Below are 17,043 nucleotides of genomic sequence, written 5' to 3' on the forward strand. Positions count from 1 at the left end.
GGCCTATTTTTTTCAAAAAAATAAATTGGTGTGTTACTTCATCTAAAAAGAACGCGATAGAAACATGAAACCAGTCATAGATACGTAACAAGGCAAATAAAATCGTCTTGTTTATTGATTTAATTATATGCGTAACAACTCCGAGCTACTGGAAAATAAATAGACCTTAAGTTGTTATCGCAAAAATACTCTCTGCCACTTTCTGCGTCACTAGATTATCAGTAAGCAAAGTAGACGGATGGTTTTGATGTTTGCACTTTTTTATTCAAGCAACCATAAACATTGGACTTAGTGTATGCAGCCCCGTACATATAATATAAAATATCTTCGTATGTCAATTCATTTGGACGTTCTGAAATGGTATCTTGAGTTGGAGAACTGGGTATTAATAAAGTTGTGGTATTTTTTGGACATCCCCTGCGAAAATGTGTCTCATTTAACGTTCACTTACGGTTATTAATCTATTATTAATCTATTCTAGAACATCTGGTGTTTTTTTTTTTTTTTTTTTTTTTTTTTTTTTTTTTTTTTTTACAGTTCTAATGTTGTTCTGTAATGAATGTAACAGTTCGAGAACTATTTTTGGGAAGTCCTTCAGAATATGTCCTAGAACAGATTAAGAACATTTTTTCATTAAAAGAGAAAAACATTATGCTCCAGGACAGACTGAGCACCGTAAGTGAGCGGTAAATGAGACAAACTTTCGCAGGGAATTTTAGCAAAAAATCCATAGAGTCATTACTGGTGGTATACGGTAAAACTATAACACAAACTGAAAGCTACAGGTCTGACTTCTTCAACGTCTGAAAAGAAGCTTGTTTAAACACAAAAATGTTTTATCCCACGTACACATAAGTTTACACCAGATTAGCACTGGGGTAATGTAATACGTAAGGTAAGGTAATAAGGTCAAATGTAGCAATAACATTTATAACAAAAACCACCATGAACTGCAGCGTTGTTTTAGATGTAGGAAAATTTCTCTGCTGTTCCATTTACATGTACTTTACAGTCTTTTTTTTTTAATTCATCAAAGTTTTCATCTTTTTTTTCAGAAACAAAGAGCAGGACAAAAGAACTGTTAGGCTCGGGGAAATAGTACAAAAATGCCTTTTAAATATTCAATTTCAATTCAATTTATTTCTATACTGGTACATAGATTATCACGACCATGTACAGTATAATATACTAACAACAATGCAATTGGTGCATTACCATTCCCTAATTTTTAATTGTTGCCAGTTTGTGAATGAGCAAATATATATCTTTATATAATGAACAGATATAGTTAAATTACTAATATGACAGACGCCTGCTCGTCTTTCCCATATGTTTTTGTTCGTAGCGCAAGATTTGTGTTAGTTTGTACAAGTTTTTTTCCTCATTTATATATCTGTTTTTCATCAATATGAAAAAAAAGAATATGCACAAGTATCATGCGTTACATGTGTTTCATTTTTCAGTGGAAACTCGAAATGAGGGCGATGCCAGGGTCAGGGGGGTCCTGACCCCCTTCGGTTTCTGAAAAATATATCACACTAATATTTCCCTCTTGAAATTTAAATTTTGACTACCTGAATCATAGTTTTAAACCGTACCAAAGGGCACCGTTTGCCCTTCAAAGCACCAAAAAAATTTAGGGCCCTTGAGCAGGCCTCGAACCCCACGCCAAGGGGGCCATGGCCAGCTTCGCATCTGAGGCCTGTCATTCCGGATCCCCCTTTCAAATTATCCTGCATCCGCCCCTGGGGTCGTAAGATTTTATATAAGTAGTCTTTTTCAAAACTGTATCCCTCCTGGAATTTGCCCCATTAACAGCATAATGAAGTTCCAGATGCAAATAATTACGTTTTGAAAGAATTATATTCTTGAGAATGCAATATGAAAGGACAAGCGGCTTTCGGCAAAGGGTGTCAAGGTTACCCCATCTACGTAAAGATATTCCATGATTTCGAAACGGAGAAATCGCTAATTGAAATGTCGGGCGAAATTTCTCTGCCACTGCCAAGTCAGAATGTTCAGTTGCTCTCTCCAGGGAATTATATCGGATATTATTCCCTGCTCTCTCTCTCTAACCTGTACAGTTATTGAGGACTTCTGATTAAATTGATGTACAGTTTAAATATCCTTCCCCTGCGGAAAAAATGTGTCTGTTACAGACTTCCCGTGTGGGACCTCGTCATATAAACCTAAGATCTAATAAACGGTATATTAGATCTTTGTATAAACTATGTGATAAAAAGGGTTATTTTAAGCGAGTTGATAGCGTTTCTTTATAATAGATGTTAAACAGTATAAACAGGTTCACACTGAGGAAAAGTGAAAAAATCAGCGCCGAGAATTAATTACAGCTTTGGAAGTAACTGGCTCGTGCTGCCCGTAATTACGTCGTGGGGTATTCAGGGCACAGACCGTGATCACAAGACACCACAAATAGATTTGTAAATTTTTAGAAAATAGATATTTCATGTGAACGCAGCCTAACACAACCAACATACCTGTATACTTTAGGGTACTGCCTGGGTTAGACAAATATTCCTAAATTGTCGCTTTTTGTGCATGTTTTGGGCAAATGATGGTAGTCAGTGTTCACTAAATTCGATTGTTTTTTACATTTTACGGATGACGTCAAGTTGCGATTTGGGGGTAAAAGTTGCAAGATCGGTTTGTCAAATTTCTCCTTTAACTGAGCACCCAATTAAATGACACCAATGACTACTATAAAATCCTGCCAGGGATTTTTCTAAAAAGCCTTCGATACGATTTTATCGTTAAAAAGGCAAAATAATGCCTTTGTTCAATGAATCATTGAAGTTAGTGGCTTACAACTCCATGACTAAAATATTCAAACAAAAATGGCGGCACGGGATTGTAGCCCCTACGTGTGTGTGTGTGTGTGCGTGTGTGTGTGTGTGCGTGTGTGTGTGTGTGTGTGTGCGCGTGTGCGCGCGCGCGCGCGCGTGTGTGTGTGTGTGTGGAGTGTGTTGGGCTTTAACTTCACAGGTTTTATTCAAATTTATGCCACTTCATTACAGGTTTTAATTTCCTGCAATGCGCTGTTTGATATCCTACTTTGTACGACAAAGGAAGTTTTGTTCAATTAAAGAGAACTTGGCTTACTTCACTATATTAACACGCAGGTTGTACGAATTTTTCTGACCTTTCCCACAGGCATCCTAGCCGTGATTTTCTAACTAAATCAAATTTTCCTTGACTAAAAAAGAAAAAAAAAACTTTCTTCATATTCATGAGTTATTGATCGGCCCGTACATACGTAGAGTTGGTGTTTTATGCCATTTTAATTCAATAATTCCAGAATGAAATATGGACGTAACGCAGGCCCGTAGCCAGGGGGGTTCGGGGGGTTCGAAAGAACTGCCCCTTTTGTCAGGAAAAGGTCTATTTTTGGTAAAATTTTATCTAGGTATACATAGGTTTCATTGTTAAAGGTCCACTTTTTCAGAAAAAGAACCCCCCTTTTGAATTTGCTGGCTACGGGCCTGTAACGTTCTTTAATTCATTTTGGTGGGTTTATCGTTTTGGGAGTCTGGATTGGGAAGGATATGTAACTTCGCAGGCAATGTAGACATAGAAAATACGTTTTATAGGTCGCGTTTTCTCCACTGGCGAATTCGATGTTTTGATAAAAGGGGTTGGTGCTTGGGGGGGGGGGGGGGGGGGGGGGGGGGCGGGGCAATCGAGCTACATCTAGTTTAATACTACTGGTGAGGCACTGTAACGGAAAATTGCTTGATTTTTTTTCTCATTTCAACTTATTTATTTTTCTATTTTTTTTTTTCTTTTCTTTCTTTCTTTATTTATTTAGAAGGGGCATCTCCGAAGCAGGGGGAAGGGGGCACTTTGTACTAACCCATCCCGGATATGAATTGCCTCAAGATGAGATAATTGTCTCCCAAAAAAGGGTTCTCTTGAAATAAATTGAGAAAATTTCCGAATAGTTTAAGATAAACATTTAATCTGATAGCGTAACAAAAAGTCACAGGGAACACTTTGCATGATTTGAATGAGTACTCGGTATCTGCATTTATCGCTCGGGTGACAATGCATTATCTCTCACTTAATCTTAAATGCTGATAAACAACTACTCGTAGCTGCTAATTAAAATGTTAGATATCTTGGTTAACACATGTTATCATGCTGATCAAGGGAAACTTGGGTGACCGAGAAGCTGGGCAAGAATTCAAATTTAAGTAATTAGATACAGGAACAAATTTTCACATGTAAATGAGAGAGCCATAGAGTCGTATTATGCAACCCAACACTCTTTGTAGGCGCTGTTAGGAGCTAGAGCTTCATATTGCTACAGCAACCCGTTTTGCAAGCAAGGAAAAACGTACTACGTGAAAACGCATTTTGCATCCCCAACACATTTTGCCACCAGTTTTTAATTTATTCGAAGTCACTGACACTGTATGTAGAAACTGTAGTGTACAGATCCAAGGACGTATACTGAGATGAATATTATACATAAGTGGTAGGGCCTACATGTATTAATGTATGTTAGGTTACCGTACGCCGAACTACTGCTTTTACCTTTAGATGAAATATTTAATGTCACGCTTATCAGATATAATCATCCCGACAAATAATAATAATAATAATAATAATAATAATAATAATAATAATAATAATAATAATAATAATAATAATAGTGATTAAATAGTTGAATAAATTATTTAATAAATAAATAAATAAATAAATAAATAAATAAATAAATAAATAAATAAATAAATAAATAAATAAATAAATAAATGGAGTCGAGACAGGCTGTCATGCGGTAAAGGCTGGCCGTCGTTTTCTCGGGTTCAAAGTTTTTATATATTTTTATAACTAGCACCAAAGGTCTCTTTCATACATGTTTATACCTGTACATGCATATAATGACGCTTAACTCCGAGTTGGTCTTTATTTTTTAATCAGTAAATGGGAAATCTGCCAAAGACCCGGTGAAAGGGGCACTTGTGTACGTGAAATGACTAAGTCGATGGTTGGTGAATTATTTCACTATCTTACTTTTTATATCGCATGTGCTTTTATATTTATATATCATGTACAGCATATACTTATGGTGTAGAAATTGCAAGGGTCCCTCTAATACTAACTAAGCCTGGCAGTCCAACATTTTAATTAAAATTGGCTATAAACTAAAGGTAGTGCAAAATCTCAATGTTTGTTCATATTTATCATTTTCAAGTTAAATTTTGCTATATGTTTATTTTTTTTTAAATTATTCAAAATGTTAAACGTTGTGCGTTACAAATACAATAAAAGTAATTAATCTGAAAATTTTGTGTAGAAAGGCGATGATTTCATTAATGAACACCAGAGCGCAGCACCAAACATACAGTAAGAGAAAGGCATCCTGGGAACTCGATGACGTCACGGGCACTAGCTCTTGTGTTCAAACTCAATGGCCGAAGATTTCTGATTCATTGGATTATATTGGTTTTATCGCTCTCATGACAACGCCGGGATCTTTTTAATTGTGATTGCAGGACAGCAGAGATATTGAACTAATGCGGAATTATCTCCCATGGCGAATATGTTGAAATGTATACCGCTTTTTCGGGCGTGCAATCGGCAGGTCGAGTACATAGATCGTCGCCATTGCAGCCTGACCGCCGTTCCCGATGATGTTTTACGCTACACAAGAAGCTTAGAGGAGCTTCTCCTCGATGCGAACCAGCTTCGCGATTTACCCAGGGTACGTAGTGTATCTTTATTCCCTTAAGATATTTTTCATGGGGTGTAGAAGGGTCGGGGTTCGGGCTGATTTCGAAGCGTAATCTAACCGGTTGTTGCATTTTCCCATTTTCTCAGGGATTTTATCGGCTTACGCAGTTAAGAAAAATCGGCCTCAGCGATAATGAGATCGGAAGGCTGCCACCGGACATCGCAAATTTGGTCAATCTACAAGAGCTGGACATCAGCAGAAATGGTAACGTACCCACTGATTTAATTTATTTCGATTTAAACCAGGCAGGGGGGTCGGGCATTTTTCACCAACCCACCGGGCTCTTCTGACTTCCTGTCAATTTCAATATGGCGGCCACCTTTTGCCCCAAAATTAGGTCATGGAATGGGCGTGAATCTTCCCCGTTTAGAGCTTATGACATTTGAGTCAGGGGCGTCTGTTTTCGAGTATCAAGTCTTTATTTCCATCAGTACTAATCGCTGAGTATAAAACCGATCGATAGTGGTGTTATTATAAAGATATCTTGCTGGTATGCTTCCCGTCAATACACGCCGTGTGAGTGGTTGGCACAGGTTTCTCAGTCTGCTGCCTAAATATTATAGTTTTATATATGTGTTGCCCTAAATGAATTAAATAGAGTCAGATCTGATTCTGTAAGACCCAGAGGAAAAAATGGTGATTATGTATGAATAGTAAAGTCAGCATTTGATCATCAATGTTGATGAAAATGAAAAGTGAAATTTACACAAAGCACAGAGCTGTGCAGCCTGATGTAAACAAGTCGAGTTTAGGTGCTTTTGTTAAAGAGTATGGACGTCTTAAATTCATATTATTGGGCTAGAAATTCCATTGTATTTTTACCAATATAACTACCCAAAAAATAAAAGTCATATTCAGAAGGAAGGGTGCATACAGCAGTAAACATGTATAAAGCTTGGGTTCTTTGTTGAGAACAAGGTCCACGTGGAGACTGGAGGTGTGTGTATCTGGAGGAGGGATGGGAGGTTAGGAAGACAATTGTCTTCTCACAAATAGAAGTAAAAGTATGTAAATTATACCAAACAAGTTCATGCACTAGAATTGAGACCCCAGGCTAAAAATGAAATGTTATGATCAGGGACAAAATTTTGTCTTTTTATACTCGGTATAATTATAGTAGCCTATTAATGTATGTGAAATACATTGGAGCCTGTCAGTCTCAGAAGCTCTTACTAGACAGAAAACACAAAACTGGGCTTTGCATCTAGTCTGCTAACTATCCAAATTTAGCAGTCTAAGCTTTGTAGCCCTTGAACTTACCCTTTTTGTGAATCAGGCCCCAGAGACTAAATTGTGGCTCTGGTTTAATGGGATGTTGATGGCACAGACAGAATAATCTGCAGGTACACCCGACACTGCCTGCAGGCATATTGCATAGACATCAGCATGTGCACGTTGTATCTCTCAGCATGTTGTCTTGTTATAATACACGTACATACATATTGCGTGCATATTAATACTGAGGCAGCGGCATTTGTCACAGTGTTGTGGCTGTCAGGGCAAGATTGTTGAGGATGGCTACAGGAGGCATAAATCCATACCATTGCTTTGTAGCTGTAGTTATTATAATGCTCTTTGATGTTTTAATAATGATATTAAGTTTTTATGTTGCTCATTTCATTATTTGAAATTCAGACTTGGGTGTAATGCTGTAAAGTGATCATCATGGCACATTGTGTGAAAGATTTTCAATACAAAATTTGCTCTTGTATGAAAACATCTCATTTCTGACAGGACATTTTTTTTTGTGCAAAGGAAAGAATTGATGATACAGTTTTAAGAGAAATTAGAATATGTTTAGCCTTAGGCTTCCCAAGGTGGATTCCTGATCCACAGTTTTTCAAGTTAAAGGAGACATCTTTACTAGCATTAATGCTTGCTTCTAGTAGATAGCTTTTCAGACACAATCAGCGGTTAAGAAAGAAGAGAACCGAACGTGTAAAACGTGTGTTGCATGTATCCCAGAGGCTGGTTCATTATCTAACGCCCATGTTCATTTCGCCTGATTGCTCACGCCCTCACGCACCCAGATGTAAAATGTCAAGGAAAAAGTAGCGAGATTCAAAATACCTAAAGGTTGTCTATTGTGCTCTGGTTGTGTTCTCGTGCTCTGGAATGAAATTTTTCCTGGCTATACAGGTGGATAACTTGAGCTAAATTGGTGAAGGACACTGGGGGGGGGGGGGGGATCTGAGCCTGTCTAGATCATCTCAAATGGATGTATCTGACCCATTAATCTTCATAACAATCAAATTGTGATACTAGCAACAATTAAGGCAAATTATGTATTAAGTTTTTTTTTTTTTTTTTTTTTTAGCATTGATTCTGTGATTATTAACTAATTAATGTCCTATGGGAGGGAACAGTTTGTCGTGCTGGCTGATCTAAATGTCATTTTTCATCAAGTCAATTGGTAGCCGAGCCGAGCTGGATCATATGGAATTGCAATTAAGCTCTGCTTAGTCACATGTGACAGTTAGGTTTAATGCCAAATTCTGACCTAAATTATTGAAGAATGGGCTAATTTCATCCATTTGTTGATTAAATCTAAGCAATGCCTGAGAAAACCAACACTTTACTTTAGCTAAACAATGCTGTAGGAAATGTATTGGTTTCTACTGTTTTGATTGAGACGATTCTGTGTCGTATTTTTCTGGGTAGGGTCTGCATGCCTACTGGTTAACTGACTGTTAAAAAAAATGTTGACTCACATCAGCATTTTAAACCCCAAAGCTTGATGCTGTAAGATTTTTATTTGGTTGCAAAATGTTAGTTGCTTACTTTTTGTCCAGTTATTACTTCATTTGTTTCCAAATGCTGATTTGTCTAGAATTATTTATTAAATTATTAAATATTTATTAAATTTATTAATAAAAATACTACTGATCAAGTTGCACAAGGCCATGATAGGAAATGATGTAGCTTGGCATAACTATTATTAGACATGGATGAAATTTTCATTATTTATCACTCACAATAAATAATGCACTTACATTTCCTGCACTGAACATGATCTAAATACACTCGATGCAGTTATATGACAATTTATTCCACCAGTCATTTCCCTTAATTCTACATAAGTCATAACTACAAACAGCCTTTCTGAATAGAATTTTTTATGCCAGCCAGGTCAATTTTTGCATTGTATCATTGATGAAATTGATTAAAAACAGTCCTGCATTTTCCTTCATTTTAAATGTGTACATGATTTGGATAAAATTAAGTATGTCATGCAGTGAGTAGACAAGTAATGGTTTGAAAACGAGTCTTATAGATGGGCAATGAACAATTTTAATGCCACAGATGATTAAAAAAGACATTTTTGCAGTTGTCTACAGTTTTTTTAAGTGCATTCATAGAGTGATGTGCTTATTATTGATTTTGTATAGAAGAAAGAGGGCAGATGATCCTAAGGGGAGATTAGCCTTAGCAGATTGTTCTAAATAGCCTGTGCAAAATAAATAAAGAGAAAAAATGTTACTGATAACAGAGTATTTTCTTACAAATTTGATCTTGTTATTGATTTGTATAAAACAAGGAATGGATACAGGGAGGTCAGATTATTGAATATGTATAAAATGGGGAACGGAGAAGAACAAGGTCAGATAAATAAACTGAGTGACCCTATTACTTGTAAAATAACCTGGATCTTGGTATGCTTGGTATGTTAATACCATAGATTTAGTAATAAAGTTTGCTATGATAAGGGTCTGATGTAGAGAGGGGGGGGGGGGGAGGAGGTGATGGTTTATTTATCTGCTACAGAGACTGCTAGTTATGACTCAATATAGCTTGATGTAGGGAAACCTTCATTTTCTTTTCTTTTTAAATAATTCAGGAAGAGATAGAGGAAGTTTTACAAGTGCTCGGGTTTCAACTTTGGAGGAGTTGGGGTTTGGATGGGGGCATGTTAAATGAAGTGTATTTATTTACCTGAAGTCATCTAAGTTTCATTTTCCTGTGCAAATAGTTTGTGAAGAGAAGGACAAAAGCTTTTTCAAAGAAGAGTGGTATAATGAGATTGGCCCCTTTATCATGACTCCTGGTATTACGAAAACAAACATACCCGCGAGTTGAATGAGTAGATGATCTAAGATTATTTGGGATTATGGAATGAAACAAAATGCTAGGATTACTCATAAAAGTCCTTGGACTCCATTCCAATGTGGTCCTACTACTGGTAAAATATTATGTACAATGTTAAGCAGACTGTGAAGTTATTGTATAATAAATCTGATAAAACTTTGCTATGAAAACTCATCAGACTAGTGCTGTGACCATATTCTGGGCAATATTCATACTAGTTCATGTAAAAAATATGGCATTCTGATTAAATTGATTCACTCACTCACAATCAAATTACTGAGATGATATATATTTGCTATAGAACTGTACAAATATTCTTTCTGGATTTGACATTCAATTGCTTTGACTCTCTTGGTATGCTGGTATGAAAAAAAAAAACCCAAGACATTTGTAAGAATTTGTGTTATGAATATCACTTTCTTTTGGGATTATTTTTATCTGACATCTGAATGCAAAGGAACAGCTATGGAGTTATAAAAAATTTAGACTACAAGATTTCTGAAAGTTTTCGGTGCCAGCCAGCAGTAGTTTTCACTGTAGAACTCTGCCATTTGCAAAATATATTTTTTATGCCAACTGCAAAAGATAATTTATTATGATAAAAAAGCATTTGGTCATTTTCATTTAACCAGCTAATCACTGAAGGCTTCAAGTGTACTGGCCTCTTCAAGTTTGTCTTGAAAAATAATAATCAGTTTAACAGTCGGTTTGTAATCGTTGCTAGTCCTGTAGGAATTCGCAACTCCCTTCCCATGTGATACTCCCATACCAATGTAGCAGACATTTTCCACCAATCCTACTAGCAAAAATTCCTAAAACATTTGTTCCTAATACATTTGCAGGACTTAAGTTGTTTTACATGACGTGACCTTTTTGTAACTTATGGTAAATACTCATTGAGTTCGAAGGAAACATAAAATAAATAAAAAAATGATATTTCACAAAATAGTGTTCTGTTAGATATATATTCTTTAAAATGTTTCTTCTGGAGTTCTGATGCATTGGCTATGGTAACGAGAAATTGAAAATGATAAAATTGAAAGATAGTTGTCAGAACGCACAGTTATCCTGTCAAAGACTTATAAACCAGGCCTTTGAACCATCAGTTATGTGAAGATTTTCCAGACCAAAGAATTTATTTACCAGACTCAGAGTATAAGTAAATTCAAAATGGCAGCTCTCAAAATTGTTGCCAGTATCTTAGACCAACTAAGTACTAGTAAACACAATATTCTACGTGGCCTTGAAAATTTTATCAATCAGACCAGTTGACCAATAAGACTGACCATTTCAGCATGTCTGAATGCAGTACCAGTAAGAGATGTATGTTTGAAAATTTTCAGTAATTACCATTCCCCTCTCCACCCTGCCCTCAGAATATTTCAGGCCTGATTCATACTTAGGGAATGCTGTAGTATTGTTTATGTGATGACGTAATTTACTAGGCCAGCTGATATAAGACTTGAAATGCCATTTAGGCTGTGTTCAGATTAAAAGTTTTACTCCAGCAGGATCGATCTATCTCACCAGCAATTCTCCCTGAGGGGCAGTCAGTGTAATTTGCTTAATTGTCAGGCACGCCCCCCGGCCCTTCCCAAAGCAACATGAACAACATTACGGACCATAAAATTTAGCCGACTTTACCCAAGTTATTTTGGGAATGCTGTAGCATTGTTTATATGATGATGCAACCCACTGGTTGATATAAGACTTGAAATGTCATAAAGCTAGGACTCAAACTGACATGTGAATATCAGTTTTATGGGAAGACTGCAAATTGTATACAGAGAAGGGCGTGGTGGAAATTTAGGAGTTAGAGATCTGTTTTCAGACATTGATTTCGAGTTGATTAATGAATAAAACATCAAGTGACATGTCTAAGAATGGTAGATGAATTATTCAGGAGATCACGGTAGCAAATGATGAACTCTTTGTCTGGTTATGAATTGATTTCATAAGTGTATTTTTTCCAATATATTGTATTTATTGTTTTTCTTTGTTGGTTTCTATTTTTGTAACTTTTGATTTTCCCGCATTAATATTCCAGTTTGACTTCAGTATTTTTATTATTAGACGAGAATAAAGATTTGTGGTTATTCAGAAGACATTAAGTAAGAGGAAGACAGTAATTTTGATAAAAATAACTAAAAGTTGTGAACTTGGTATTTCAGCTTGCATGACTTGAAAGTCACAGTTTGATATATTTCCTGGTACTAGTAATTGGTAAATGAAGAATAAGTTTGTAGATGATTAAGCCTATCTTAATTCTGTTCTAATAATGCATTTTTGGGAAAAATGTTTATAACTACATGATTTTCACCAGAATTCAAGGGAAATCTGATCTAAAATATATCATCTTAAATAAGTAGTCATTTTCATTTGAAATTAACTTAGAAATAGAGGCATACATGACATTTGCTGTAATGCGTGACACATCAAGATCTACAGTCACAATAAGATCCAAAAGGAAGTCTTACTTGATCTAGAACATGTTCCTAGAAAACATGAGTCAACTCAAATGGGTAGGTGGTGGATTTTACCTGTATGCGCACACACACGCCTCTGCAGTCTAAAATTTAAGGGACCATTCCCACAGATATTTGGATCGATCTAACTCCCTGGGGAGTCTCACTAAATTGCTATCAAACTAACCGGCTTAAACGTCTGTAACGCCTAGTAAAGCTGTCAGGGGGTAATTATCTTTACCCCTAGCTGATTCGGGAGGCGTGATAGACATTTAAGCCTTTTGAGCTGATAGCAATTTAGCGTGAACCCCCAGGGAGTTAGGTCGATCCAGATGGATCGATCTAAGTATGGGAACCCAGTCTAAAAATCTGTCAGACATTCGGTCTGACAAGCTTGAAAATTCTGTTAGACCAAAACAAAATCTGTCAGACCAAAGCAAAATAATTGCAATACGACAAATTATTTATGTTTTCAGGTGTATTTAATAACCTTTTTAATCATCAGCATTAAATCTAATATATATATATTTGCCAGGCATGTCCGACGGTCTGACGCCTTTCGTAAAGTCCGTAAGTCTACAAATGTAGTTTCTCCAAGATTTGGGGTACAGGGAGTCCAAAATATGAATCTGTAATTTGATACTCAGTTTAAAGGGAGTCCATCCCAAGGATGCCCAAACAACCAACCTAAAAAATCTGTAAGCCATCCAGCCGTCTTTGGAAATACAGACTGGCTTTTGATGCTAATGGCCGTCCAAATTACTGCTGGACTGCTCTTTTGGAAAAGTCATGGTCTACATTGAAACAAGTTAAAGTCAGTGGTTATCCAATGCTAATTGAATTGTCATCAGTTAAAATATTACAATTGCTATCAATTGAACATGGTAGTTGAAGAGGGTGGTCAAGATGTTAAAACAATTAATTATTCAGTAACATGAAAATTATGAGACTGAATTAAAACAATTAATTACAACTTACTTGGGTTCGAATTGATAGAGCAATTACCATAAGCAAGTACTGCACCAGTTGGCTTCTGTGTAGAGAGAGAGATGATAAGGTTGTTTAAGTCTTAGTCAGACATAAAAAAACAAGCACATTATCTGATGCAGTAAAGATAGACAGACTTGGGGCAGGCTAGACTAGTGATCTTTCACCCGAAAAAAAATTGGTCTTAATTTGTAGATCACCATATTGAAAAATCTAAGAGAAAATGTTTGTCAGAAACATTGTTGTCTTGCGTGTACTATTAAAGAGAGATAATATTTCAGTTAATTGGACTATTACTGATTTATCTTGGGTTCAAGGTATAAAAGATAAGAACAAATTTGGTAATTCAATCCAATTGTGTAACTGCACTAGTGCTGTGTGGTAGGCAGAGGAAATGATAAAAATATTGTTGCATAAACTTGATTATTTTATCAACAGTGAATCAGTAAGAATGACACAACAGGATTTAATTAATGATAAAAAAGTAAAGTATAATATAGAGAGACCAAACACGTTTTTCTACGTGTGAGGCATGGCATTTTGACCCTTCATCAAAGGGCCTTGATCATGTGTCTGATTCTGCTGTGATGCAATGCCGTGCCTCAAAATAGAAAACATGTTTAGTTGTTTAAAAAACCATTCATTTGAATTAAATTGTCATTATACATGTGGCAAAAAATTTTTTCTCTTTCAATGGAAATCTTATTAGACTGTGCAGAATCGGCATCCAAATTGACCAACGTCATAATCAGGTCACCTCCTCGAATTAACCGCTACTTATTTCTAACAAAATGTTTGCAATATTAATGCCTGTCAGTGCCAGTATGTGATAGAACGTAATTAGATTTCCCTTTTCGCGCTGATATTGTCTACTCTCTACCCGAGGCCCTTATAGCTGTTACAAAATTGATTATAGGTCCTAAAAGATGGCAATCTGCATGCAAACAAACTTCTTGATACGCACTTGTTGGATTTTAGGCAAGAATCCTCAAGGTGCATAGCACACGAGTCAAGAGTCAACGTTAAAACATACATCTGTTGTTTATTTTGTTTTGAAGTAAAATAAGGGCCATGAAAACATAAAAATATGGGAAGGATTCTGTGAGAGTGCAGACCTTCGCTTCAGCAACTAATTGCTTGTTATTTAGGATTGATTGATTAATGGATGAGGGGCACAATTGAGTCTTCTGAGACTCCCCATTTCTGATCCATCCTAAAAATGTTAAAGATATCGTAATCTGTCCAAAACATTTTGATTTTTGCTGCTAACTATCAAACTACAACAACAATTAAAACAATATGCACAATAATTGGCACGCACACACTAACAAACACCTGTCGCTCGCTGACACACACACCTCGCTCGCTCACACACACACACACACACACACACACACACACACACACTAAGAAGAAAAGAAAATGTGAAAACCAAAGGAAGTAAAATAAGTAAGAAACACAAGTGTCAAGCTGATAAAACCAGTGCATAATTACGTCTTCCAGGTTTTTGCTGGACTAATTTGTGGTCGCCATTGAAGCATTTACAATCCTGGTCTATGGCAGCGATTAACAATGAATTAGAAAGATCAACCTCACTTGAGTTGATGCTCAAAATGATCCTCAGTAAGGAAAAAATTCTAGTTGAAATCTTTGTCATATACACATACATGCATTTTACATGCCTCCGCATCTGTCAAGTACCCAAATACACTTGCGCATGATGCATATTCACCACATATTTCATCTTGTATGACATTAACATGAACGAAATGCCAGATCTTAATACCAATATCAAATCACTTATAAATTAATATGTGGCCAGGAAATTAATACTGATTCTGCCCATATGAGGGTGATGTGTGTGTGCATGCACATGTATTTTCAATCGTTAATTTTGCCCCACAAACAAGAGGTGGTTAAGGCTCATGTTGGCTATGAATCCAAAACTAGGAAGAGATAAAGGATCCGGTGTTAACATCAATATAATCACACTTTTATGGTCGTGTTATTGATGGCACTGTCATAGTTTTGACGTGACTGTACTACAGATTTGACCGCGTTTGTAGAAATTGGATTTAGCTGTGGGTCAAGTTCAGTTTTCTGTTGGGGACTAGATAACAACTACTTAGATTTTAAAAGTACAGTTTACTGTCAAGTTCAGTTTTCATTTTGGGACTAGATTACAACTATTAATAGTTAGATTTTAAAGTAAAGTGTTATGTCTGATTGTCAGTTTCAGTTTTCTGTTTGAGACTAGATTACAAGTAGTTAGATTTTAAAAATATGTTGTTTAACAAATAGTAACAAAGTAATCAGATTTTAAAACTACAGTTGACTGTCAAGTTAACTTTTCTGTTTGGGACTTGATTACAACTAGTTAGATGTTAAAAGTACAGTTTCTTTCAGTTTCAGTTTTCTGTTCGGGACTAGCTTACAACTAGTTAGATTTTAAAAGTGCAGTTTCTGTCAGGTTCACTTTTCTGTTGGGGACTAGATTACAACTATTTAGATTTTAAAAGTACAGTTTCTGTCAAGTTCAGTTTTCTGTTGGGGACTAGATTACAAGTAGTTAGATTTTAAAAATATGTTGTTTAACAAAGTAACAAAGTAATCAGATTTTAAAACTACAGTTGACTGTCAAGTTAACTTCTCTGTTTGGGACTTGATTACAACTAGTTAGATGTTAAAAGTACAGTTTCTTTCAGTTTCAGTTTCCTGTTCGGGACTAGCTTACAACTAGTTAGATTTTAAAAGTGCAGTTTCTGTCAGGTTCACTTTTCTGTTGGGGACTAGATTACAACTATTTAGATTTTAAAAGTACAGTTTCTGTCAAGTTCAGTTTTCTGTTGGGGACTAGATTACAAGTAGTTAGATTTTAAAAATATGTTGTTTAACAAAGTAACAAAGTAATCAGATTTTAAAACTACAGTTGACTGTCAAGTTAACTTTTCTGTTTGGGACTTGATTACAACTAGTTAGATGTTAAAAGTACAGTTTCTTTCAGTTTCAGTTTCCTGTTCGGGACTAGCTTACAACTAGTTAGATTTTAAAAGTGCAGTTTCTGTCAGGTTCACTTTTCTGTTTGGGACTAGATTACAACTATTTAGATTTTAAAAGTACAGTTTCTGTCAAGTTCAGTGTTCTGCTTGGGACTAGATTACAACTAGTTAGTTTTTAAAAGTATAGCTTCTGTCAAGTTCAGTTTTCTGTTTGGGACTAGATTACAACTATTTAGATTTTAAAAGTATAGTTTCTGTCAAGTTCAGTTTTCTGTTTGGGACTAGATTACAACTATTTAGATTTTAAAAGAATAGTTTCTGTCAAGTTCAGTTTTCTGTTTGGGACTAGATTACAACTAGTTAGATTTTAAAGTACAGTGTTATGTCAGATTCAGTTTTCTGTTTGGGACTAGGTTTCAACTAATCAGATTTTAAAATACGTACTTAATGTTTTCTGTCACGTTCAGTTTTCTGTTTGGGACTAGGTTACAAATATACAGTCTAAAAATCTATGGAAATGGGGTGTTAGATTTAAAAAGTTTAGTTATTTCTGTCAATTTCAGTTTTCTGTGAGGGACTAGACCTATTACAACTAGTTAGATTTTAAAAATGCAGTTTTCTGTCTCGTTCACTTTTCTGTTTGGGTCTAGGTTACAACTACTTTGATTTAAAAAGTTTAGTTATTTCTGTAAAGTTCAGTTTTCTGTGCGAGACTTCCTAGATTACAACTACTTGTTAGATTTTAAAGTAC

The 17,043-nt window shown here is 35.7% G+C and overlaps 1 protein-coding gene across 9 annotated transcripts in view; it reads left to right on the forward strand.

Moving 5' to 3' along the window:
• Window positions 1-5,370: 5,370 nt before the first annotated feature.
• LOC106181201 (uncharacterized) overlaps window positions 5,371-17,043 on the forward strand; it is a 93,639-nt gene continuing 81,966 nt past the window's right edge. For 4 of the 9 annotated variants that reach the window (XM_086994510.1, XM_086994512.1, XM_086994513.1 and 1 more), the window contains exons 1-2: window positions 5,371-5,725; window positions 5,842-5,959. In XM_086994510.1, the coding sequence (XP_086850636.1) occupies window positions 5,555-5,725; window positions 5,842-5,959 (289 nt within the window). In that variant the 5' untranslated portion in view covers window positions 5,371-5,554. The remainder of the gene's footprint in view (window positions 5,726-5,841; window positions 5,960-17,043) is intronic. The other 5 variants (XM_086994515.1, XM_086994517.1, XM_086994511.1 and 2 more) reach the window with 3 other exon arrangements.

This window comes from Lingula anatina, chromosome 8 (assembly GCF_051362555.1).
Source record: "Lingula anatina isolate TDL-2025a chromosome 8, LinAna3.0, whole genome shotgun sequence".
Classification (NCBI taxonomy): Eukaryota; Metazoa; Brachiopoda; class Lingulata; order Lingulida; family Lingulidae; genus Lingula; species Lingula anatina.